At 51.0% G+C, this 23003-nt stretch overlaps 7 protein-coding genes across 8 annotated transcripts; 3 read left to right on the top strand and 4 right to left on the bottom strand.

Moving 5' to 3' along the window:
* Nucleotides 1-39: 39 nt before the first annotated feature.
* On the top strand, nucleotides 40-2263 carry PV10_01449 (uncharacterized protein). Its single transcript, XM_016365664.1, has one exon. It carries the CDS (start codon nucleotides 285-287, stop codon nucleotides 2139-2141), a length of 1857 nt encoding a protein of 618 aa, XP_016229313.1. The 5' UTR covers nucleotides 40-284; the 3' UTR covers nucleotides 2142-2263.
* On the bottom strand, nucleotides 2049-5641 carry PV10_01448 (uncharacterized protein). The gene has a single exon (XM_016365663.1). It carries the CDS (start codon nucleotides 5259-5261, stop codon nucleotides 2250-2252), a length of 3012 nt encoding a protein of 1003 aa, XP_016229312.1. The 5' UTR covers nucleotides 5262-5641; the 3' UTR covers nucleotides 2049-2249.
* A 370-nt stretch (nucleotides 5642-6011) lies between these two features.
* Nucleotides 6012-9102, bottom strand: PV10_01447 (uncharacterized protein). The gene has a single exon (XM_016365662.1). It carries the CDS (start codon nucleotides 8525-8527, stop codon nucleotides 6281-6283), a length of 2247 nt encoding a protein of 748 aa, XP_016229311.1. The 5' UTR covers nucleotides 8528-9102; the 3' UTR covers nucleotides 6012-6280.
* Nucleotides 9103-10685: 1583 nt separating this feature from the next.
* On the bottom strand, nucleotides 10686-12310 carry PV10_01446. 2 transcript variants are annotated; one of them, XM_016365660.1, is made up of 4 exons: nucleotides 12084-12310; nucleotides 11895-11960; nucleotides 11604-11835; nucleotides 10686-11542 (listed from the first exon to the last, which is right to left on the bottom strand). In XM_016365660.1, the coding sequence occupies exons 1-4, from the start codon at nucleotides 12203-12205 to the stop codon at nucleotides 11006-11008; spliced, it is 957 nt and encodes a 318-aa protein (XP_016229309.1). In that variant the 5' UTR covers nucleotides 12206-12310; the 3' UTR covers nucleotides 10686-11005. The 2 variants fall into 2 exon arrangements, with proteins under 2 accessions (XP_016229309.1, XP_016229310.1); XM_016365661.1 differs by lacking the exon at nucleotides 12084-12310 and having other exon boundaries at nucleotides 11895-12023.
* Nucleotides 12311-15638: 3328 nt separating this feature from the next.
* PV10_01445 (uncharacterized protein) lies at nucleotides 15639-19523 on the top strand. The gene is made up of 3 exons (XM_016365659.1): nucleotides 15639-16616; nucleotides 16670-17419; nucleotides 17471-19523. Exons 1-3 carry the CDS (start codon nucleotides 16455-16457, stop codon nucleotides 18941-18943), a joined length of 2385 nt encoding a protein of 794 aa, XP_016229308.1. The 5' UTR covers nucleotides 15639-16454; the 3' UTR covers nucleotides 18944-19523.
* PV10_01443 (GTP cyclohydrolase II) lies at nucleotides 19494-22985 on the bottom strand. Its single transcript, XM_016365657.1, has one exon. It carries the CDS (start codon nucleotides 22771-22773, stop codon nucleotides 21490-21492), a length of 1284 nt encoding a protein of 427 aa, XP_016229306.1. The 5' UTR covers nucleotides 22774-22985; the 3' UTR covers nucleotides 19494-21489.
* On the top strand, nucleotides 19735-21173 carry PV10_01444 (uncharacterized protein). The gene is made up of 2 exons (XM_016365658.1): nucleotides 19735-20260; nucleotides 20354-21173. Exons 1-2 carry the CDS (start codon nucleotides 19865-19867, stop codon nucleotides 20906-20908), a joined length of 951 nt encoding a protein of 316 aa, XP_016229307.1. The 5' UTR covers nucleotides 19735-19864; the 3' UTR covers nucleotides 20909-21173.
* Nucleotides 22986-23003: the final 18 nt, after the last annotated feature.

Raw genomic sequence — 23003 nt, 5'->3', positions numbered from 1 at the left:
TTGTATCTCGTTTCCCTATTTCTGCTTAGCAGCGGCAAACGATTGTCCCGCACCACTTGAATCACTCCAACCAACACTGCCAGTTCAATCGCAGCTCAAGTCCAACCGATGCTGACTGTGGTCTACTACAATCGTACTCATGAGGGACCCGTTGCATGTGGCCCAGAAGACTCTTTGACCCCGCTTCACCTGAGTCTCCAGCGCTTGTCAATGTTTCTACCTCAACACTCACCGTGTGAAGGCACTTTCAACAAGTATCTGTGGACGATAAAAGGTTTGCGTCCATGGCTTGCCAGCGACAGGATTCACCTGTTGAGTTTGCGCACTTCACCAGCTTACAACTTGGACCTCAGCGACCGAGTCCAAACAAAGGTTCCTTTTTATTCGTCGTCAAGACACCCAAGTCTGATCTGCTGTCAAGATCCACATCTCGTAGTGCAGCAGCCAGTATCAATAGTCATGCTCAACGATGGGCCCAGGATGCCGCTCTATCACATACTCGCCAACCTTCTGGCTCAGACGATTGCCCATCGCACACAGAGACTCTGAGTTTTGACAAGTGTGTAACAAGATGCCGTCTCGATCGTCTGGTCACCTCGGATAATCGACCGCCCAAGCCGAGACGGCGTCGAGTCAAAACAACACAAGCAAAGCTCCAGATTTCAATCGTTACCCAATCTAGTCAGCCTGCTACGGTTTCGGGAAAATCGTGCACAACATCATCAGACTCCGAAACAAAGGCGAATGCAATCATGGGGCCGAGACCAGTGACATGGCCTCCAAGCATTATTAGATTCCCCACATCTCCCAGCTTCAAGCCTTTGATTCCTGCCTCTTTACCTCGAGATGGCAATGCCGATTCTGTCCTCCAATACTACCTATCCTTTGTCCTCCTGTCGATGCCCAAGAAAGACTGCTTGACGCCATCCAGAACGATAACTCATCATTCTTCCATCATTCGAGCGATTGTGCAAGGATGCATGCAAGAGGAAGTACACTTGTATTCCCTTTTGGCTGCAACTGCAAGCCGAATGAGGCTGGTTTCAGGCGTCCGTTTCCAAGCAGATAATGGGCCCGAGAGCTACTTGGACAAGGCAATGCAAAAGCTGCGAGGCATGCTCAACACGGAGCTGACCATAAAAGACAGGCAACTCATCTTAGACATCTATTACCTAAGCGTCTGTGAATGGTATCTGGGCAACTATGAGGCCGCCGACACCCATTTCAAATTTGTCAAGACGTTCTGGAAGTCCCTGGAACCTGATTTGTCCACCATAGACAACTACCTGCATGATATGCTTGCCTACATGGGCGGGTTTGTGTCTCCTGTTCAAAAGTTTGAGCCACCTAGATCATCTTTCCCCCTGTCTGTGCATCCATTTACACTTTCAGCACCTTGCTTGCAAACTAGTGGTCCAGGCTGTGTTGAGGCGGGCTGCTCTAGCTTCACATCTGCGCTGGAAGCCGTCACATACAGCAATGACCTCAAGCAAATCATACAGGACCTTGTCTCCATCCCGGGGATCTTTCAGCATCTGAGGCAGCGGTTCCACCATGGCGAGAGCCTGAGCCCTGAGACCTGTTGGTTTCAGTGGAGGTGTCGTGGGTTGACTTATCGACTTCTGTCTCCTCCGAGTTACGGCAATGAACTATGCTGTCGACTAGCTTTGGCACTGGTCCTGAGGCACATGTCTCAGGTCCTAGAGACCAACGTCGCATGCGTTATGTCCGAGATGTACTCTCCAACCTCCGAGTCGACTCTGTGGATCCGACGACTCCAACGTCAACTTCAATATGAAATTCTTCTGCCTTGCAATGAAATCAACCCCAAGGCATTACTGCAGTCACCGTCACAGGTCTCATCATCATCCTTACCTCCTCCAAATCCCTTGACGCCTCTTGATTCCATCTGGACGGGCAAGTCTCACGAACTCCTCCTGTGGATCCTTCTGACAGGCCTGTTCTTCGCGAGAAAGGGGACGGATCTACAAGACGAAAGATCATGGTTTGAACCGCGGGTGCGGGCATTACTGACAGGGTTGGCAATTGAAGACAAGTCCAAACTTAGTGCGTTGATGGATTCTTTCTTATCCCTCCCGGAAATGATGTCTGATGATCTTTTTGTTTCGTCGGTGATATAAGGAGCCAGTATGATGGTCGACACAGATGAAGCTGTAGCATCGATATGTCATGTGATCTCACTATTGATTTCAAATGCTATTGTCAGACCCAGTTCAGTATATCATTAATCAATCATCTTGCCCCGCGAGGACTTTATTCTTGTCCTTCGCTTGGTCTCTTTGCCCATCGCTGCTCTTGCTTTTACTCTTTCTATCACTCTGCCTCATCCTCATCGTCCTCGCCCCAGCCCCACCTCTTCCACCCCCCAGACCGCCGCTGCTACCAGCAGACGTGGCACTAGGAGGAGCGAGGCCGCTGAAAGGCCCTCGCCGACGGTTGGTCAGACTATTCCTTCTGCGTTCTTTGGCTCGTTCTTGAGCCTTTCTACTCCATTGCGGTGCCTCAGTTGCATATGCATGCGAACCTCCACGGTCACCGGTGAAGAATGTGAGTAGGGCGTCGGCTCCTGAGGCGCGTCGCCGACGTTGGGTGGTGAGAGAAGGTGGAGGACTCAGGAACGATGTGTTATTGGGATCGGTGGCATTGTCACGGTGGCCCCGACTCTGGCCCTGACCGTGCGCGGCACCAGTGGTGCCAGCGGTTCCGGTGCTGGTCCTTCTCTTCCTCCTTGTACCTGTATTCAAGCCCGATTCCGAATCCCAAGTCTGATTCTCAAAGAAGGTCGGCCGACGCGAGAAACTGAAAGACGAAGCCGAAGGCGAAGTTCCAGCACCGTCACTCATCGGCGACCGGAAATTCACTGATGAAGATGTTGGCGTGTTACCCATCAACGGCGTACCCGCCAAACCAAGCATGTTCTTCTTCAAGAGTCTCAGCAGCGATTCACACAAGCGATCAAGAATCCATTCCGACTCCGTCTGGCCACTGAGCATGGGACTAGTTTCCTCAAGCCAATCCCAATCAACCACACCGTCTTCCGCTTCATCACATGCTTCGAGACCCACACGACTAAATCGAATAAGACGCGTGAAATCACACCATTGTTCATATGTATATCGCTTTCCAGGCGCATGTTGCAGATCATCTGCGGTGCGACGAATGGCCCAGGCGAGTCGTTTGGTCATTTCTGCTTCACTTGGATTATCGTCGGCGAGGTCTTCGATCGTTAGATCGGGAAGACCGGCGTCTTCGGACGGTCCGACTGGTAATTGTCTTTTAGCACGGTTTCTTTTCTCGGCTCGACTGACGATCCAGTTCCAGATCATGCTGTGAGACCTAAGAAAATCATGCCACAGACCTGCTTTGGGAAGGATGGTGAAATCGCCGACTTTGAATGTACTGCGTTTGAAACTCGAGATGACTGTTTCGCCCATGTCGGAGACGAGAATCGTCATGGTGGGAACGGCGATTAAAGACCATACGACAAAGAACGGTTTTCCAGCATTGCTTTTCGGCGCCAGGTCGCCGTATCCGATGGTCAGGAGACTGACGTAGCAGAAATATAGGGCTTCGAAATATGTCATGTTTTGAGTGCTTTGCTCCGCTTGCCAGAATACGACGGCGCCGATACACCACAGGATACCAAAGGCGCAGATGGAGACCATCAGGGCATACCATTTCTTCCAGGTTTTGGCGTTGAGTTGGATTTTTCGCATTGCGTCGAATCGATCTTTTTCTTCTCTCATGATGATGACTTTTTGAGATCGCGAGGTTGCCCGTTTCAGTCCTTTGGCGCCTTTGACGCCGGCTTTGGTGATGATTTTGAAGGTTCTTCGGATGGGTCGTCTGCGGAGAGCGGAGACGAGGAATTGACTGGGGTGGGGCTCACTCTGATCGACGGAGGCTTGTTCTTTCAATGTTGCCCTCGGTGTATTGTTGAATTCGATGCGACGGGCTGGATGAGACTGGTCTCCAGTTGCCGGGTCTTGCTTCGGAAGGGCTTTGTTGTTAGTTTGGAGGTGGAGGCCATTTCTCTGTGCCGCGGCGTCGAGGTCTCGCTGGATCTGGGGATTGGGTATAGGAGAAGATATGGTGGGTCTAAGACCATGTGCATATTCATCCTCGAGCATATGTCTCTGTTCAGACACCATGTCGTCCACACTCACGACCCGAGACAATGTGTTCACACGACGGGTCTCGACGTGTTTTCTCAAGACATTGACTGTGCTGAGCTCTCGGGCGAATCTGTGGATGGAGCTCACCATGAGACCTAGAATGATGGTACCGCCGACAGAATAAGGAAACACGAGACCTCGACCTACGTCGTCGGTAGGAGTATAGTCGCCAAATCCAATGGTCAAAATAGTGACATCACAGAAATACAAAGCGTCAGGATATCCCCATGACTCTTGAATGCTGGAAAAGACACCAGCACCACCTCCCAGCCATATAAAAAACAGCATGGTTTGGAGGATGAGGTTTCTTTGCTCGTCAGACAAGGTGAAATGTTGGGGATAGTGGCCAAGGAAATATCCAGCCATGTTGACCAAGAGAATGAGGGAATTGAACATGTAGAGAGCGGCAGCTAGAATGGCGTTCCAGAAGCCTTGTGAGTAGACCTGGTCGGCATTGGGTGGGACATAGACATTCATCGTCGCCGTGATTGCCGTTAGGATGCCCGAGGCGAGGAAGAAAAAGATGATGGTGGCGGGTAGCGCCACGATATAACGAATACGTTTTGTGAAATTGAAGAGTAAGAAGAGATTTCCCACGAACCCGCAGACCAGAGAAGCAATGTTGAGGTCGATACACCATTTCGGATCCGGGAAACCAACAGAGGTGGATTGATACAAGGCTGGGTCATCGAAATCGACGACATTATTTCTCCACGGGACAACCAGGGCAGCAATGGATATGAGATTGGCCATGGGAGCAAATGTGGCGGCGATCAAGGGAATTGCAGTGGATGCGAACCACCAACTGGTGGGAAGGTCATCTTCAGTAGGTCTCAATTTCAGAATGCCACGTTGCTGGTATGGGTTGCTTCTCTTGGAGGGCCGAGAGTGTTTGGAGGTATTGATGGCCGGGAGAGACGGGAGCGAATCCCTCTCCTCGTCCGGACGCCATTGCTCTTCCTCTTCCTCCTTCTCATCAGCGCTGACATCTGAGCTTGTGGAGTCTGAGATTGACGGTTCGATGGGGTCATCGAGCTCCTTTTGTTCGGCGTGGTTATAGCTCATGGTTTGAGTGGATGGGGGTCATGATGGAGGAGGATGCGGAGGAGACATAATGAGTCGTTATGTGAGGGCGTTGAGGTGCTGCTTCGCGTCCAGGGCACTCAGGTGGTAGGAGGTAGGGGAAAGGCGTGCCTTGGTCAACAGCAAATCAAGGACGAGGATGGGAGTTGGGAGGAGGTGAGTAAGGTAGCTGTAGACAATGCTGCTCGTACTGATAACGGCAAAAGTGAGATGTCCATGGTGGTGACGGATGGCCTGGGTTCGGCTGCAAAGTATATTTTATTACGCGTGACTGAATTGTGGTGGTGGTCATGGCTCTGTTGAGCATCTGTATGCGAGGGTGTGTGTGAGGGACTCAAAGCGCGAGGTGTGGAGCGGGAGGGATGAGATGGTCTGTGAGGCCGTCAACCACGAGTACTCGTATGATGATCCATTGGGGATCTCTGGGGTCGAAACATCGGGAATCTGCATGAGTGTTTTAAGCATCATTTTAGTTGAACAGAGTCAAAATGGTCCAAGGACAAGTATCATTGGAGTTTGATCATCGATGCTCCAACTCAGATCACGAACTCACGGATGAATGGCTGATGGTTCGTGATTAGGCTTCGCTTATCATGTATTTGTGCAGGCCGAGGAGCCCCAAGATGCCCGAGGGGCCTAAAATCTGCAATCTATATCTAAGCTTTAATGCTTCTTCACGATACTATCACACTAATGGACAAGCATCACTTCTCCCTCAACACACCAGCAAGAGCGTAAACGAATGAAAAACCATCCGCAAATGTATTGATTTCTCGTTTCAATCTTGGTACATTCGTCTGCCTAAATGCAAAAAAAGGAGGGGGTATTGTTGAAAAAGCATCTACAAATTGAAATAAAGTAGAGTCCCAAAGACTCCAGTCGACATCATACAAAATGCCCTCGCACCAAAGCTCGTCATTCAGGTTGTGACAACAGGAAACCAGCTCTCAGATCTCACCTGGCCACAGATTTTCCACTCATCATCGATTATCATTCTTCCGTCATGGCATTTCTTTGTAACTGGTTGGGGGGTATCGTGTACTGTGGGGGTATGAGCCATATAGTCCTTCTCGACTGTTGGCTGAAGTTGTGTGAATAGGCGGCGGATGAAATCCAGTACTGACAACTGGCGATGCATGATAGGATCCGCTGCCGCCAGAATATCCCTTCTCTCGGTAGTAATCCTCGTCATTGTATCCGGCATATGACCCTCGCGGCGGTGCGTCAAAATCAGACACAGACTGCATTCGGGGTCGACTTCCTCGATCACGATCCCGTTCTCGCTCTCGAGGGTCGTATGCAGCCATCCTTGCAGCGTCATACCGGTCATTCGCAAGTCGTTCTCGTTGCGCTTCATAATCTCTGTATCTTCTGGCATCATCAAACCCGTCAGTCGCTGGAGGCGGGTACTGTGGAGGAGGCGGGTATGACACGTCACTCTCCGATCTTCGCATGTACTGCGCATCGCCGTTGTTGTAATTTGCCGACGGCGACCGCGTCCGACGAGGCTGATCTCGGTGGTACATACTACCAGCCCGGTGCGGACGGCTATCGCTTGAATCCATAGGCGGAGGCGGTGCGCGCTGGTGAACTGCAACGGGCGGTGCTCTATGTTGGGAAAAGCTTGGTCGCGCGTTGTCACGCATCGAGGTTGAACGGCTCAGCTTAATTTCAGGCTGAGATTGTTGCGGCTGAGTCTCAGGGGCCGCAACAGGTTTGTCTAGGTTGTCATAGTTCTTCCCAGCTCCGGGAGCGGCCACGTAGGGCTTGCGCTCCCGCTCAATCGGCTGTGGGGTCGGCATGTCTTCACTATCATCATCGATGACCGCCTGCTGAGAGGGAGGATCAGGCGCTGGGGCAGTAGAGGTAGGCACTCCAGAGTAAGGTTGCCGCTGCCGCTCCAGGCCGCTGTTTGACAACGCAGGACTGAGAGGCACGCCATTGGCGCTTGCTTCTTGGTTTTCAGCCGAAGGTCGAAGAGTTGTTTTGGGGGCAGGTTCTGCTGGGGGCGGATTCGAAGATACGCTCTGAGACCGCGATTCTGCCATGCTGTTCTGACGTGATTTGAATGTGACATTGCAATGGGTTGACATGGACTTTTGCAATTTGGATTCAACCTGGTTATCGGGAGCTCGAGGGAACAGTCGCCTGGACAGTTCTTTTGGAAAGCGTTCCTTTTTATCGTCCGGGTTGCTGATGGGCATGTCCAAGGCTGTCTTTGCCAATCTTTCGAATTCTTGATCAGGATGGGCCTTTAATAACAGGGTCGCCCAGGTCTGAAAGCCTTGAGGGGTCAAGCCGGGGATATCTGGCCTTTCATCCAGTTTATCCTGTACCAGATGATGCTGCGCTTCAATGTCACGAAACATCCTCGATATCGAAGACGTTCGATCGTCAAAAATGATGTTCCAGGGGTACAACTCATTGGAGAGCTTGGTCTCTTCATAATAACGTTGCATCTTGCTTGGGGTGACAACCAGACTCTGCTTGGGCTCGTAGTCTTCAATGAGATGGACTGCGATCCCTCGAAGGAACTGGCCAAAGCGCGGGGTGGCCTCACCCTGCTCACTAAATAGTGTGCCCCAGGCCTTTTCTAGAATTGTTGCATCGCCCCCGCTAGATAGTCTTTTAGGACCCTTTGGTCGGCTTGTGCGTTCAAGTGTTACTTCATTTTCGGGGGCATTGGTCGGATGAAGAGACGGCGACAGTGGTTGTCTGTCTGGGAGAGGTGAAGTAGCTCTGAAGGATGATGATTCTGAAGGCGGAGGAAATCGAGGTGAATGGGGATGCTGACCAAAGTCTTCCGAAGTCCGATGGGGTGATGGTGGAGTGTAGACGGTGGCTCTATCCAGCGGCGGAGAGCCTGCCGTGGAGGAAGACGCATCCACGTGTGAGGTCGACGGTGCAGCTTGCGAATTGGCCAGTGGAACACTCGAAGCTTTCAATTGAGATAGCACATTTGCTGTGATTTCTGACGTGATCTGTTGTAATAGTTCCGGGGGGATACTGGTAGTCGAGCCTCCATCGGCGCTATTGAAGGCGGACTGAAGCGCTTCATTGATGGGGAGACGGGCTTGAAGTCTAGAAGGGTCAAAGCTGAAGTTATCAAGAGACCCATTTGACGTGCCTCGGGGTCTCGTCTTGGGATCATTGGGGTTCAAGGGGTTGTGACCAGGATGAAGATATCTCGCTGCGCCATGCTCGCCATTTGCAGTTGTTGATGATGGGCCGCCATCATGAGACGCCATTGCAAGGGAGTTATAAGTCCCAGCAAGGACGAGAGCTAGACACAAAGCATTCAGCTGATTTCGTCAGGTTTCCTTGTCCAGAGGTTAGAGACTAGGAAAGCCTTAGAGTGGATTCAGGCGGGTATGTGGGGATCTTGTAGATGGTGCGTGGGAGGCTTCAAGGGCTGGAGGTAGCCTTGTAGACGATGCAGCCTGTTGGTGAAACACGTCTTGTACCCCGTGTGACCTCGATTGAGAGGAAAGAGGAATATTATCTCATATCGAGGCGGGTGGTAGGAGGAGGAGTAGGGTGAGGCTAGAACTGGGTTTCGTCGGGAAAGGCTGTGGGCAGGGAGAGGAGTGGTGGTGACACGTCGCGAGCCTGCGCCAGTTGGGTCGAAAGGTCAGTGGAGGATAGAGGCGCCTAGTGCTAATGGATTGGACAGTATTCGTCTTAATCAAGGTGAAGTTGCGACACTGTGGTCAAAGTCGATGGATAATGAAGGGCAGAGAGATGGTGTAAGTAGGACGATGGAAGACAAGAGAATGAGGCCGGTTCCGTCGCCGGGTGGATGCGACTCGATATGGGAAGAAAGAAGCCAGGCACCCAGAGAGGCCAGGGTCCCTCCTGCTATGAGCACACCACACTAATGATACATAATGATAACCTGATAATCTACAGCAATGTGGAAGGGCATCAAGGCAATCCAACCTGATATTTCAAGTTGCAAGGTCCTCAGATGCCATATCTGAGCATCGATGCTCTGCTGGAGCGGGATCTGTCGATTGCATCACTTCAGAGATGGACCTTCCAAGCGTGCCTACGCCAGACGACCAAGGGCTTCTGAGCCGACGTTCAAAAGTAAATCATGCCTCGGGTTACACGTCTTCTGGGAAGGTCACAGGCTGATCGAGTCAAGAAACCACAGCCTCAGGTCTTGCGTATCGTTTGCTGGGTTTGATGATGCACGCAACCTCATACCACGTGGCCCAAGACGTTGCTCGACGGTGCGATGCGACGAGCTTGCCTAGATGCCTAGGACTGGAGGAATAGGCAACAAATCCTGCTGGATAGGCAAAATGGTACGTCACCGCCCGCGCATCCAGAACCGGTTATTTGATAGCAAACATCAAGGTTGTCATAGTTCGTCATTGAGGTGATTTAAGTTTATGGTGGGCGGGAGAGCCGTTGGTTTGTAGGTTTGTAAGGGCGTGTGGGTGGGTGGTCTATGAGGTCTCCTTGGGTTGGATCCATGATTCTGGTTGTTCGGTGCTTCAAGAGGGGAGACTTCGGCCCAGCACCCGCAGAGGCGAAGGCCAAGCGGCAAAGAGCCAACGGAGTACGTGTGGGCACCAGCCATGCCGCATGCATGGGGCAAGTCGGACCCTTTGTACCTGGCCCTATCATCATTGCTCACATGCTTCATCCTTTGCAACTTTCGCAACTTCATGGCCCGGTTTCTGTGAGGTTTTATTGCCCAACTTGTGTGTCTGACCATGTGAAGCCAAGGCTAAAGGGTGAGCATTGTGGTAGTTTAATAATGAACATGGTGACATATTCTAATTAGCAGGGCATTGATGAAGAGAAAGTCTGCCGAACATATGCGTCAAAGTTTCCACTCAACTGCTTCCTCAACAACAGACACGACTGTCAACGGTACCTCTGGGATTTGTAGCTATTATTAACCAGAATCTCACTTCTATCGTCTGAACCGACCTGCATAGATTTGAAATGTGTGGGCTTGACCTTGTTGAAGCGCTCACTTGAAGGCTGAAACTACTCCCACGACCATCACACTGCTGATGCGGCCGCAGGACCTGCCGATTTGATGGCGGATGTACAACCTGCACCTCCATACAACACATCACCATCGCTTTTGCATTGATACCCAACTTCAACTGAAAGCCATCACATACCTTGTGTTCTCACTTAGCTTGCACTGAAATGAGCCCACACAACAAAAGAAATTATTGCTAGACAACTAAGGTAGTTTTGGGACATTCCTGGCGTAAAATAATCATCACTCAAGTTCACATCTAGTTGATTAAAAATAAACAACTTCTGTAATTCCCCGCTAGCTAGAGTTATACTACCATATCCACCCCAAGCATTTACGAGCAACAAAGCACAAAGTCCAGGTAGCTTTTTTCAATTTTTCAATTAATAACTAATTAATAACTAGGATTCAATAGAACTCATCGATGAGTGCCTCAGATAGGAGCAGCATCGCCCACTGGTCAAAGCAGCATACCTCTGTCGCTTGCAATCATCCCAAGTTAATTAGCCTTCATGCAGAAATGATCGCAAATTCAAATTCGCACCCATCTGTCGCTCTGATCTCGAGGCATATTGTCTCAGAATGGAGAGCTGGAACTCGAGATGCTAGCTGCTGCAAAAATTGTGTGCGGCCTTTGTTAAGGTAATGATCTGCAATGGTTGGCGATGGCTCTGATGCTAGGTCACTTTGCTCTCTTGCATTCTGATCTGGGCTCCGTGATTCACAATTCGAAGTCAGAGTCCTCTTCGTCATCAGAATCATCTCGTCTTCCGCTGGCAGTGCCTCGAGCCTGCTGATTGCCTTGGTCCCTCTGGCTCTGTTGTTGCTGTTGCAATTGTCGCTGTCGCTGCATTTGCTCGTAAACACGAACCTCCACTGGTGGTCTGTATGCCGATATGTTTGAAAATCCACCTCGAGTGCTACCACTAGGAGCTCGACTGTATGAAGTGGAAGCCCGTGCTGAGTGTACTGTGCTCGGGGGAGAAACGGAGGAAGATGTAGATTGTGGAGGGTCATCCCAGGCCGAGTCATGCTTATTGTTCACAAAGACTCCGTGCCTATTAGAAGCAGGCTGACTAGCTGAGTCGGATGTAGCATAGTCGGCATGTGAATAGCCTGAAGTCGAGCCATGATGGGACGATGAGACTGAGGTCCCGTGTGGGTGTTTCTCATATTCCTCGCGAATTTGCTCTTCGGCCAGTGCCTCTTCGAGATCTGGGACGAGATCCTCTGTTGCCTGAACACATGGTCTGCACCTCTATACTGTGTTAGGTATCTTGCCATGGAATGTCATGTTCATGTCGGGGGCGATGGCTTACTGCATTGTCTGGTTGACTTCTGGCATTCCGAGAGAAATCTTCGACTGGCTTGACCTCTCGACAATCTCGGCACTTGAGCTCTTGGACATTGCCGGGCGTGCAACTGATGCATCTCGGAAGGGTCGCGGCTTTGCCATGTCGTACATTGAGGAGTTCCCGACGATACTCATTAAGCTGTTTGTTCGAGAACCGAGCAGGGAAGGCGTTGATTCCACAATCACGGCATTTGATCCTGGTAGCCAGTCAGAGTAATCAAGGAGGAGGAGGAGAAGAAGATCGGTCCATGCTTACAGTCTTCCGATCTCGACATTGGCGAGCTGGGGACCAGGACCGTGGTGGGAAGCCATTCTGCGCGACCTGATGGGATAAGTTGATGGTTAGAAAGGCGAATAATGCGCATCGGGGCGTCTAAAAGATGAGGGCGAAGAGGGGGGACGAAGAGGAGATAAGTTTGAACACACAAACCGCTTCTGTACTTACTGCTCTCTAAGATTGTGGTTTCGAGACATGGTGAGGTTGAAGTCAATGCCAAGAATCGAGAATCCAGAGGAAGGTGAGAGGGTGAGGGTTTGCAGCAGCGATTCAGAATGAGGACTTAGCATATGATTCTAACTGTGATTGAGTCATTGGGCCCGAAGCGATTGTGACACTCTTGTTGTGCGTTTGAAGCACGTGGATACAATATGAGGTAGATGACTGTGATGAGGGTCACGGCCAAAGATACCAGGATTGACAAACATGATATTTGGGGAGGATTTCAAACTCCAACAATCAATCCCCACCGCCACATACCATTGACTCTTATCGCAACGCAACAGGCAATGGAGCATGAACAAAGCTTCACTCGACATGACCTCGTCACTTATGATTCCTAGCTAGTAGTGGCACAACAGAGGGAAAGCAAGACGTACGAGGGTTGGACACAGCTATTAGGCACGCAGTATTTTTGCATTGTGATATATGTCGTCCTTCATGTGGTGATTGGATCTGTCTGATCTCCGTATCTTGTGCATTCTGTCTAGGCTGATTTCCTATGGCTTGTTACACAACACTATTCTAAGCAGATGCCTCTGGGAAACCCGTTGGTCGATTAAACCGCAGCTATGTACGGGTAGGCATTCTGCTAGATCATCTCCTAGACGAATGCGATAACCCCAAGCAAGGTCGTCCAACGCACATATTCGAGGCGAAATCGCGATTCGTATCTCATATCTCATAATCGATAATCATGCAGGGACAGAATGACATGATATCCAGAGGCTGGCTCGTCCAACAAAAACCAGTGAATTATTGTTAACGAGGCGATTGGTTCGCCAAGATCTAATCTCGACAAAAACCTCAAAAGGTAGAATCAATCTGAGGGGTGGAAAGATCGAATCATCTTCACGCAGCGTTGCTTAGTTGAGGCCATACTACGGCGAAATCAACGCAATCTCGAACATGGAACGACTGGGGCCAAGTCGGCCTCGGATGTCTTTATGAAACTCTTCCAATGGGTTGTTGTTACTCGCAATTCTGATAGCGGGGAGCATAGAGAAATTGTCTCAACCCGTCACCCCCTTCTGCAAGTATCCTATCCCTTCGTGCCGTGACGATAATGTTGGAGCAGATGCATTGGTTTGTGAGTGGCAATTCACAATGTCACAGAGCAGTTTCATCCTTCCAGAGGGAAAGTCATGGTCCACTTGGGGGAGAATTTACTCCGTAATTGCTTGGAAGGGCAGAACCGAAAAGTCGGGTAGTCCATCTGGAGCGTGGGAGGAGCCAGCAGGCGAAGCCAGCAGAGCGACCCTCGGCCCTCGACGGCCTCCAGTGCTTAGGAAGGTTGGCGGTGGGCAAACCCAGATAGTGCGCCTATGAGGTCAGCATCGAACCCTCAAGTATGCAGACTTCTGGGCCTTGGAGTGCAGTGAGTCCTCTATCTCTACGGAGTAGGCCTGAAGTCTACGCATAGGCGTAAGCTGCAAGCTAGGCCGGAGCGGCAGGCCACGCATCCCAGAGTCAAAAATGGTGTCAGTGGAGAGTCCCGGGCCAATGGTGCGGGCATCAGAGATTGACCAAGACCGTTGGCCGGCACTATCAACGCCCCGTCCCATTTGGACCATTCCGCGTCGAGGTAGATCCAGGGACGAGGGCCGACGAGGGTCGATGGAGGGTCATGGACGGTGCACTGATCGCCAAACCTGTTTTTGACTCTTCCTCCCATCAGGTTTCCAGCCAGGAACGCAAATCCTGATAGGTTTAGCCCAAGGGGCAGCCGTCCGCCATGTTTAAAGTGACTTTAGCCCGCAGCCCTTGAATTTTGGTGTCATATGTATCGCAGCGACCCGTCACCCGCCGAGAGTGACACAGTCACAGCCGTACGATGCGATGCACGAGTCCATAAGGGGCCCTGTCGTACTTGTGTCCATTTCCCAGCAACGTGGCTCTCGCTATCGAGTCTGCGTCTTTGGTACACTGCTGTAGTTTGCGTCCTGATCTGGAGAAACGCGTCCCAAAATTGCTGTTTGGTGGTAGTGAAAGAAATTTCCCATGTTGAAAACCACGAGGGCAATGGTTTTTATCTATGTACAGTCTGCATGCACTCCCACTGATACGCGAATGATTGAAATCTTGCGCGCAATCTTAGGTATAAGGTAGGTAGGTAGCATTTTGTACTCAGGTAGTATTCTGTCTGACCTAGGTTACAAAGGGGTTTTGCAACGTGGTCGCATCTACGCGGTGTGTGTGTGGCGACTTGCAATTGGTCTTGACAATGATGGAGTGACAAGTCTTTTGACCAGTAGTGGCCGCCAAATTCAGTTCCCGCCGTTTCCGCGAGACAAGCCAGCTGAAGCTGCTTTCAAGGCCACAGGACCTCAAGAACCGGATGGAGAGATCCTGTGTGGCCAATGCTCTGATTTCTTGCGATCTCGTATGCCGGTTACAAATGACGGTGATGACAGGAATGGTTGACAGGTTGACACCTTCGCTAACATTCGCTTTGCGCGAATAGCATTCCCCTACAAATCGGCAAACAGTTCTCAGGTTCGAGTCGATTATGTCAACATTCAACAATTTTCATAACAGAAAGAATGCCTTTATCTACACAGTCCGACTCTTCGCGTTACGGTGAGGTCAGAATCTCGCTCTGAGACCTCCTGCGTACTTCGTAGATGGACCAAAATGGTGTAGTCTTCATGTGTGGCTACAGTGAGGCGTAAGGCGTTGAAAAGTTTCTAGCGCGCCCCGTACCATCGCCGTCCAGCGTCGTCTCTCACAAGCGATCTGACATGGTTCCTTCTTTGACACTGCCATCTCTATTCGTCAATAATCGAGAACAACTGACACGTCGAGTACCTAAAAGACTCAATCCTTGAGTTGCATAATCCCCACTGAACAATCTTGACCTTGTAGTCCTGGTATGCTTCGTCATATGCCTTGTTGACGCATCTTTTGCTTGCTGGTAGTGCAGCACAGCTGACGACGCTTGAGAATGGGCACGATGGGGTTGGAACGGGGCGAGGCAAAGAACCATAACAGTGGTTCGATAGATTCCACTTGGGCAGCCACGGACAATTAATCTGCGTTAACCACCTGGGATTTACTCCGTAGTGTACTCCGTAGGCAGCATTCACCTGCTCCAACAAGGAATGACATGATTGGACACCTGCTGTGCATGCTGGGCCAGCCCGTGAAGCCGAAAGTCAGAGGCCATCCCCGGCAGGCTTGGCTGCTTCTAACACTGCAAGGTATCGCCCGAGCCTACCATTTAGCTGTATCCTTATTATTATTAGGCTACCCTGCTACCACGCTACCACGCTATTCCCCCCAAGCAGAGTTTAGTGTCTGCCGGGGTGCTGGTTCCAACACACTCCGGACAGCCTAATCACCCATCCTAGTTGGGACGTTGGCCTAGACGGCCGTGTACTCCGTAGTGGTGCCTCTGGCTGAGCTCCTCTGGCTCCTCTCCCATCCTGGCAGGGTTTGGGGTCCGTCCGGCTCTGCCTCAGATTCGTTTCCTGGGTTGCTTCTGTTTCTCTCCTGGATTCTGAACATCACTCCATCTGATTTCCTCCACCAGCTTGATTCCACCGCCACTAGGCTGATGGTAAAGCAAGCCCTGGTGGGAACCAACTAGGCCCAGAATCCGCTATACCCTTCGCTCATCATCTCCTCTCCTCATGTTCACGCCTCTCCAGGCCCCCTTGCCCCGGCTGTCCTTGCAACTTGCCAGCTCCCACACTCGTTCTCGCAAAGACGCGCCTCCCAAATCCCAAAGCAAATTGTCCGAGCACATCGTCAACACAACCGAAACCATCTGTCACTTTTCCCCCCTTAACACCAGTCCTTCCACACTCCTAGTTAGCTCAACCCTCCTCTAGAGTCTGTGTCAATCAAGAAAGGGATCATCTGGCTCTATCCACTTTCCCTCCACCCCTTGCGGGTCTGCATCCTCAACCGCCAATCCACCTCTTCCAGTACCAACCTACATACTAACTGCTACTGCACCTCGAGGCTATTGCGAATTAGGTCTTGGACCTGAGCATCATTCTTTTGTACCTCGACCTTGCTCACCACTCTGCACGATCATTCCTGCGCGCCTTTGTTATCCTTCCCTCACTATTACAGCTCGTCATCTAGTACTCTCTCTCTCACTCTCTCTCTCTCTCTCTCTCTCAATCGACAGAGATCAGACACCACCCGTCAACCCTCCATTCCATGCGAAACCAGGCAATGACGTGTTGAAAGTGGCGTACATTATATGGATCCAAGGGTCGCCCTAATCGAGACGAAAGCACGCTCGGAATAGACTCTCTTCGAGAGAACTATAGAGAGTTGATCCTAAACGTCACCCTTCCTACCGACGCAATGGCTGTTACCGACTACAACAGCAGGGCGTCTTCGTACTCCCTGACTGCATTGGAAGACCGATTTGAAGTGATCAAAGAGATAGGAGATGGCAGCTTTGGAAGTGTCTCCTTGGCCAGAGTGAGAGCCAATGGTGCCAGTGTTGCACGGAGGAACACTATGGTATATTGGATTGTTTGCCTCTGCCCCACAAACAAGACTGACACTGTCAACAGGTCGCCATTAAGACGATGAAGAAGACGTTTGAATCATTTGCCCCCTGCTTAGAACTTCGAGAGGTCATCTTCCTACGAACACTACCCTCACACGCACACCTGGTTCCCGCCCTGGACATCTTCCTGGATCCTTTCAGCAAGAAGCTTCATATTTGTATGGAGTATATGGATGGGAATCTCTACCAGCTGATGAAGGCAAGGGACCACAAGTGCATGGATGCCCGGAGTGTCAAAAGCATTCTGTATCAGATTCTCAACGGCCTTGATCACATTCACGCTCACCACTTCTTTCACCGCGATATCAAGCCCGAGAACATCCTAGTCTCCACCTCTGCACCTCAAGACAGCCATTCTACCTTCAGCCGCTACTCGTCTCTCGTTACTCCACCCGCCACACCGCCAACTTATTCCATCAAGATTGCGGACTTTGGATTAGCACGTGAGACCCACTCCAAACTCCCTTACACCACTTATGTTTCTACACGATGGTACCGCGCTCCCGAGGTCCTGCTGCGGGCTGGAGAATACTCTGCTCCCGTCGACATCTGGGCCATTGGCGCCATGGCGGTCGAGGTGGCTACCCTGAAGCCTCTCTTCCCTGGTGGAAACGAGGTCGACCAAGTCTGGCGTGTTTGTGAGATCATGGGAAGCCCTGGAAACTGGTACACGAAGTCTGGGTCTCGAGTCGGTGGAGGCGAATGGAGAGATGGAACGAGACTTGCTCAGAAGCTAGGCTTTTCCTTTCCCAAGGTAAGCTCGACTAGTTTGATCTGATGAGGTGACCTGGCTGACTGTTGATAGATGGCTCCCCACGCCATGGAGACTATTCTCCCGCCTCCCCAGTGGCCTTTGGCCTTCAGCTCTTTCGTCACCTGGTGCTTGATGTGGGATCCCAAAAGCCGCCCGACGTCCAAGCAAGCAATGGAGCACGAGTTCTTTGCAGATGCCATCGACCCGTTGAGACCAAAGTCTTCGTCGAGATTATTGGGGCGAAAGCATTCCGATCTCAGCTTCCGTTCCAAGGATACTGTTGAGGGCCCGACCATCACTTCCAAGCCATCCTGGTTCCGACGGTCACTGATAGCGAGAGAAAGTGCACCCGCTGTTCCCCAGCACAACCCAGAGACCAAACCTGTACACCCAGAACCCGAATCTCTGGTCAAGCGGCTGCGACCTCAGGCCAGTAAACGATCTACTTGGACCAATGGTACCAATCCCATTGGGGCTGCTCCTATGCCAATTCTGCCTTCCATTCGACCAATCTCACCTCTTCCCAACGCTGTCACTGCACAAGCTAGCTCCACATTCACCACACATAACCCTTCCAAATCTAATACCTCGACCGCCATAGAGGAAAAGTCGAAAAAGATTGGACGGCAATTGTCTGTTAATTCTCATCATAATCACTACACCGACATTCATCGACAAGAGGCTGAACGTGCACTCAACGGTAACAGCGGGCTCGTCTCTCCGCCGAGTGGCCAGAAGGAGAGCTTCTTCTCACATCTGCGGAAACGAGCTCGGCGCTTTTCTGGCAGACATGGGCTTGCATCTCCAAGCAGTGACGATGTTGAAGCTAATGCTGCTGCTACTGTCCCCTGGTCGAACCGGTCCTCATTGATGGTGGACAACGTAATCCCTGAGAACCAGAACGACTTTTCAGACCTTGACCGGATATTACAAAATGTGAGATATAGTCTCGACAAACCTGGTCAACCGGAACAGACCACCAAGAATCCCTCAGAGAGAGCTTCCAATACTGGCTCTCTCAAGAGGACTCATTCCGTTCCGAGGTCACAGGGAAGTCGGTCAGGAGACGGACCGAACCACAATACGCTGCCCGCAAATCCTCGAAGTCGACGACCACTTCCTATAAATCAGTATGAAGCTCCTGCAGAGGAAGACGAGCTCCTCGATGAGGCCCTTCGATCCACTCACCGGGCAGTACGACGCATGGATGAACACAGCCAATCATCCTCGCAGCTTCACCGTGCTGCACTTGCCCAAAAAGATTACAACCGACAATCGCTACCTCAGATCCCCACCAGCGCATCGCTTCAGGGTCCGTATCTGACACCATCCCCCTCAGCAAAAAGAGATGGGGTGCAGTTCAATACGACCCATTCCAATCATTCCCAACCTTTGAACATCAGCAAGAAGAGAAGCGAAAACGAGCAGGCCCCGCCATTGTGGCCAACACCACCATACGAGGAAAATGACTGGGCCACATCGGCGGCTAATAGCATTTTCACAGCTGGGTCAGTCTATCGGTAGACATATTGATCAATCAGATAACAACGACGCTCGTTAAAATCGGGCGTTTTGTGACTGGCAACCACGTCGAATGATATATTATTATCTATTGATATCCTGTACGAAAAATCACCAAAGAGATTGCATCCTGCTCAACAGGAGTATGACGAGGAGTTTTGCGTTGACCGGAGGAAAAAAGAAAAGCAGGCCCCGAATGAGATCGTTCGGGGCACGTTATTGAGTCTTGCTGCGCCTCCCATTTGTTAAATTCATTTTTATGATGGAGTGGAGCTCCAAACCACCCACTCTGGTGTTGCATCTGGACGTTGGAGGGGTTGGCTTCGGTTTTGAGCCTTTGAGCGGTTTGGGCTTCGGGATTGCAGTTATCGGGGATAACGGAGAGTATGGGCTGCATTTTGCGTTGCCCAATCCCTGCAATTGTCAGCTTTTCACAGCGACATATATTTCATTTGTTAATTGCCCTCGGGAACACGGGGCTATAGTGTACAGCTAGAAATCAAATGTACGGACACGGAGAGTCGGCGGAGTTCCCAATACAGGACTAAACTGTCTAGCAATTTTAGCCCAGATTGAATCCTATAGCATCGTCTGATGTATATGTAACCTGGTACAAAATGTCCATGTGAAAGATGTGGAAGCATGTAATGAGGAGTTCTTCGTATGTGTAGGTGGTTCCAACCAATAAGAAAACGGAAGTTCAATGGCTTTGCCAAGACCGAAGATTATGCGGATCTCATTCCACCTCGAAATGTTTCCGAGTTCTGGAAAAGGAACTGAACATGAAGCTTTGGAATTGATTTACACACCTCAAGCTCACCGACACCAAGTGCCCAAGCAGGCTGGGTCCTGTTTTACCCTGTCATATTCCATCTTGCAGACCTTCCCCTTCTCAACCTTGTCAAACCCTCTCCCCTCCCAACGATGGCATCTCAGACAAGCTCCCTCTCATTATCGATATGCCGGACCTGCCTCCGACGAACGGCGGGTATGCGACTGGGATTCGCGCCAGCAGCAGGCAGACCAGCATTCTCAACCTCGTCACGAGTGACTGCAGGCGCTTCCAGCAACAACAAAAACAACAACAGCCAAGGAAAACCTATTGTCTTGGAACGACCAGACCAATTCCGGCCGCCGTCGCATCCATCGCGACTCGGTCGACGACGACCCACACCTGGTCCAGCGGCATATAATCAAGGTGCAACAAGAGAAGAGAAGGAGAAGCAAAAGACCAGATCATATCCCCATACGTTTCCAAATCAAGGGACGTTCATGCATTGGTTTCTGACGAATCGCGCGATTCATCTCTGGATTACGATGGTGAGTATTGTGACAAGAACTACTTATCAAGAAACCCATGTTTCTCGCAAGGCGAACCGAATAACGTTGTCACTGACCAGTCTTGATCTTTAGGGTACATTGGTAATCCTCGCATCCATAACGCTGACACAAACCTTCCTGAAAACCTCTCCCTATGGACACTTGATCCCACCGATATCCCAGTTCTTATTTCATCCCATCAACTACATTACCGAATCTCTGTCGATTATTCGGCTCCATATTGACTACACGACGGAAAAGACCAACGCGTCACGTCAACAGAAGATTCTCGATGCACAGAAACGGCGTTTGTATCGTCGGGCACATGGAATGGAGGATTTGAATGCCGAGGAAGAGGAGGGGATTGATGTGAGAGGAATTGCGCCGTGGGATGATGGGTTGACGAATAAAGAGAGGGCGAGGGGTGGGAGAGAAGAGAGGGTTACGGGGTTGGATGTTTTGAACAAGGGTGGGAAGGTGGGTGATGATGTTGAGGCTTTTGCTGAGAAGATGAAGCAGAAGCGTGATTTGGAACATCAGGCTCAAAGTGTGGAGAAGGTTGGAGAGGGTGAGGGTGACGGGCAAGGTGAAGTGCCGCCGGCGCCGCAGCAGCAGAGGAAGAGAAAGTTGTATTTTGGGCTCTGGTGATGGACGTTCTCATATTGAAGCTATGGCCGTCACCGGATTAATGGGAAAGAAGCTTCCATCTTGGGTTTGATGGACCATGAACGCCCACCCAAGAGCTGTTCATCTCTTCTGGGTACCTAGGTATCTACCTCTCGTCTCTCATCGCCCTCGAGCTAGTCTCTTAGCCAAACTGTACAATATATGGCCCTCTATGACTTATGTGCATGCTCTTTCCATGTACATCCTAGATGCTGGGCATTAGGGGAAGGGACATGATCCCCTTCAGCCATGTGGTATATATCAGACATCAAATCTTGATGCAATCTTCAGGTTTGTGATCTCGTTGAGTCATCTCCTGACGAACAAACAGAGATGGGCACGGATGATAGGAATCACCGTGGGCCAAATTGAAGCGCTCGTCCAGTGGTGGGGCGTTCCCTCTGGCCTCTTGTGACGGGAAGACAATTCTGTGGCCCCTGGCCAGGAGGCGGTCAAAAGTGCGGAAGCTGCTGTCGTGTACCATGAAGGATTTGTTCCGACTGATATCATGAGCCACGAGCTTCTCAGCCGTGTAACATGTTGTTCAAGAGAGGGACTCAAAACTATTCCTCTTGAATCATGTGTCCCATTCTTCCGATCTTGGTCTCCAGGTACTTCTCAATTTCAATGCCTCGCACACCCTTGCTTCCGCCCGTCCTCCACGCAATGGGGATCATGGCGACTCTCTCTCGCACGCGAACTTCTTTGTTGGGACCTTCGACGGCCCTGACTTTATCAGGGTTGTTTGTGAGTAAACGAATACCCTGCTCCGAAGGTGGTTTATCGGCATCTGTGTCAGAGCCCAGACCAAGGTCCTGTAGAATGGCAGTTGCAAGGCCATAGCTTCGGGCATCAGCGGGATGTCTCAGGAGTAAATTTGCCTCCACAGTGTCATTTCCCAGGTCCTGAAGGTTGTATGCTTTCAACTTGGAAGCCAATCCAATACCTCTGCCTTCTTGTCGGAGATATACAATGACACCCCCATTGGAACTGGGTAGGGACATGAGTCGTGCAGCTTCATCGAGTTGTTCGCCACAATCACATCGGGCAGACCAGGCAGTCTCTCCAGTATAGCATTCGGAATGGATGCGCACGAGAGGGGGTTTTAAGTGAGCGTGGTTGATGTGGACGCTGTCAAGGAGGGTTGCGACACCTTCAGCCGCATCTTTGACCTGTTCTGAATTCTGTTCATCTTGAGCGGGTTTGACAGGCAGAACAGGGCCGGCTGTAGAGGGCGTGTCGTCCACCTCTTCCACAGTGGTCATGTTCTTCAACGCAGAACCACTTCTTAACCGAGGTAGTCCTGAAGGCCTCTTGTTCTGGTCTGGGTCGATTCTTGAACTTGTGCGGCCAGGTCTTAGTCTGCCAGTATAAGCGCCACGAATCATGCGATCCATCTCGGTTTCTCCTGGACGTTCAGAGTCAAGACTGCGACTCCGAATGTGGTTGCCAAATACAATGGCCAAATGTTCCTTGTTGTCAATGTCGTTCTGATATAAATGAAGAAACATTTCTGTGCCCGAGGTAGTGGGTATGCGAGCACGAACTAGACACTCTACATTTGGAATTTTCTCGACCAGCCGAGGCTGTTTGGTGTCGGGGTCATCGAGGGAAGTATCGACGGGGGTTGATTTTGGTTCGGCATGAAGATGGCGAGAGGGAGTTGAGGCACCGGGAGTGGCTGGTGGGGTAAAAGCGGGAGAGAGGAGATTTTCAGGGAAGCCAGGAGTGACAGGAGATTCATCACTGTATTCAGTCCAACCGGGTGTATGTTGTGCAGAGGGTCGGGGCAAAGGGGATAGCATGGGAGAAGAATGGGCAGGGAGGTCGTCGCTTGGCCCGGCCATGATTGATGGTCCCGGAGGGAGGAGGGCGGGCAGATGTTTGAAGTAGAGAGCCGTCAAGTCGTCATTCTATAGTCGAAAGGTCATCCGATGTACGACGAAGTGCAGAAGGAGTCACTTGAGCGGGATATGCGGTTGGAACTGTGTGGAGATTGGTGAGAGAAGGAAGAGGACGCAGAAGAAGAAGCATCTCGAATCCAAAGCGGAGAGAGGATGGCGGAATATGGAAAAAG

This window comes from Exophiala mesophila, assembly GCF_000836275.1.
Source record: "Exophiala mesophila strain CBS 40295 unplaced genomic scaffold supercont1.1, whole genome shotgun sequence".
NCBI classification, from domain to species: domain Eukaryota; kingdom Fungi; phylum Ascomycota; class Eurotiomycetes; order Chaetothyriales; family Herpotrichiellaceae; genus Exophiala; species Exophiala mesophila.
This window is presented reverse-complemented; position numbering and strand designations above follow the sequence as displayed.

Excerpts from the sequence above, each read along its gene's own strand:
- PV10_01446 (XM_016365660.1), bottom strand. The coding sequence starts at position 12,205 with ATGCTAAGTCCTCATTCTGAATCGCTGCTGCAAACCCTCACCCTCTCA. Across the intron at positions 11,961-12,083 it reads AACCACAATCTTAGAGAGCA|GTCGCGCAGAATGGCTTCCC; the intron begins GTAAGTACAGAA and ends TTATCCCATCAG. Across the intron at positions 11,836-11,894 it reads AATGTCGAGATCGGAAGACT|GATCAAATGCCGTGATTGTG; the intron begins GTAAGCATGGAC and ends ACTGGCTACCAG.
- PV10_01448 (XM_016365663.1), bottom strand. The coding sequence starts at position 5,261 with ATGAGCTATAACCACGCCGAACAAAAGGAGCTCGATGACCCCATCGAA.
- PV10_01445 (XM_016365659.1), top strand. The coding sequence starts at position 16,455 with ATGGCTGTTACCGACTACAACAGCAGGGCGTCTTCGTACTCCCTGACT. Across the intron at positions 16,617-16,669 it reads TTGCACGGAGGAACACTATG|GTCGCCATTAAGACGATGAA; the intron begins GTATATTGGATT and ends CACTGTCAACAG. Across the intron at positions 17,420-17,470 it reads TAGGCTTTTCCTTTCCCAAG|ATGGCTCCCCACGCCATGGA; the intron begins GTAAGCTCGACT and ends GACTGTTGATAG.
- PV10_01443 (XM_016365657.1), bottom strand. The coding sequence starts at position 22,773 with ATGGCCGGGCCAAGCGACGACCTCCCTGCCCATTCTTCTCCCATGCTA.
- PV10_01447 (XM_016365662.1), bottom strand. The coding sequence starts at position 8,527 with ATGGCGTCTCATGATGGCGGCCCATCATCAACAACTGCAAATGGCGAG.
- PV10_01449 (XM_016365664.1), top strand. The coding sequence starts at position 285 with ATGGCTTGCCAGCGACAGGATTCACCTGTTGAGTTTGCGCACTTCACC.
- PV10_01444 (XM_016365658.1), top strand. The coding sequence starts at position 19,865 with ATGGCATCTCAGACAAGCTCCCTCTCATTATCGATATGCCGGACCTGC. Across the intron at positions 20,261-20,353 it reads TTCATCTCTGGATTACGATG|GGTACATTGGTAATCCTCGC; the intron begins GTGAGTATTGTG and ends CTTGATCTTTAG.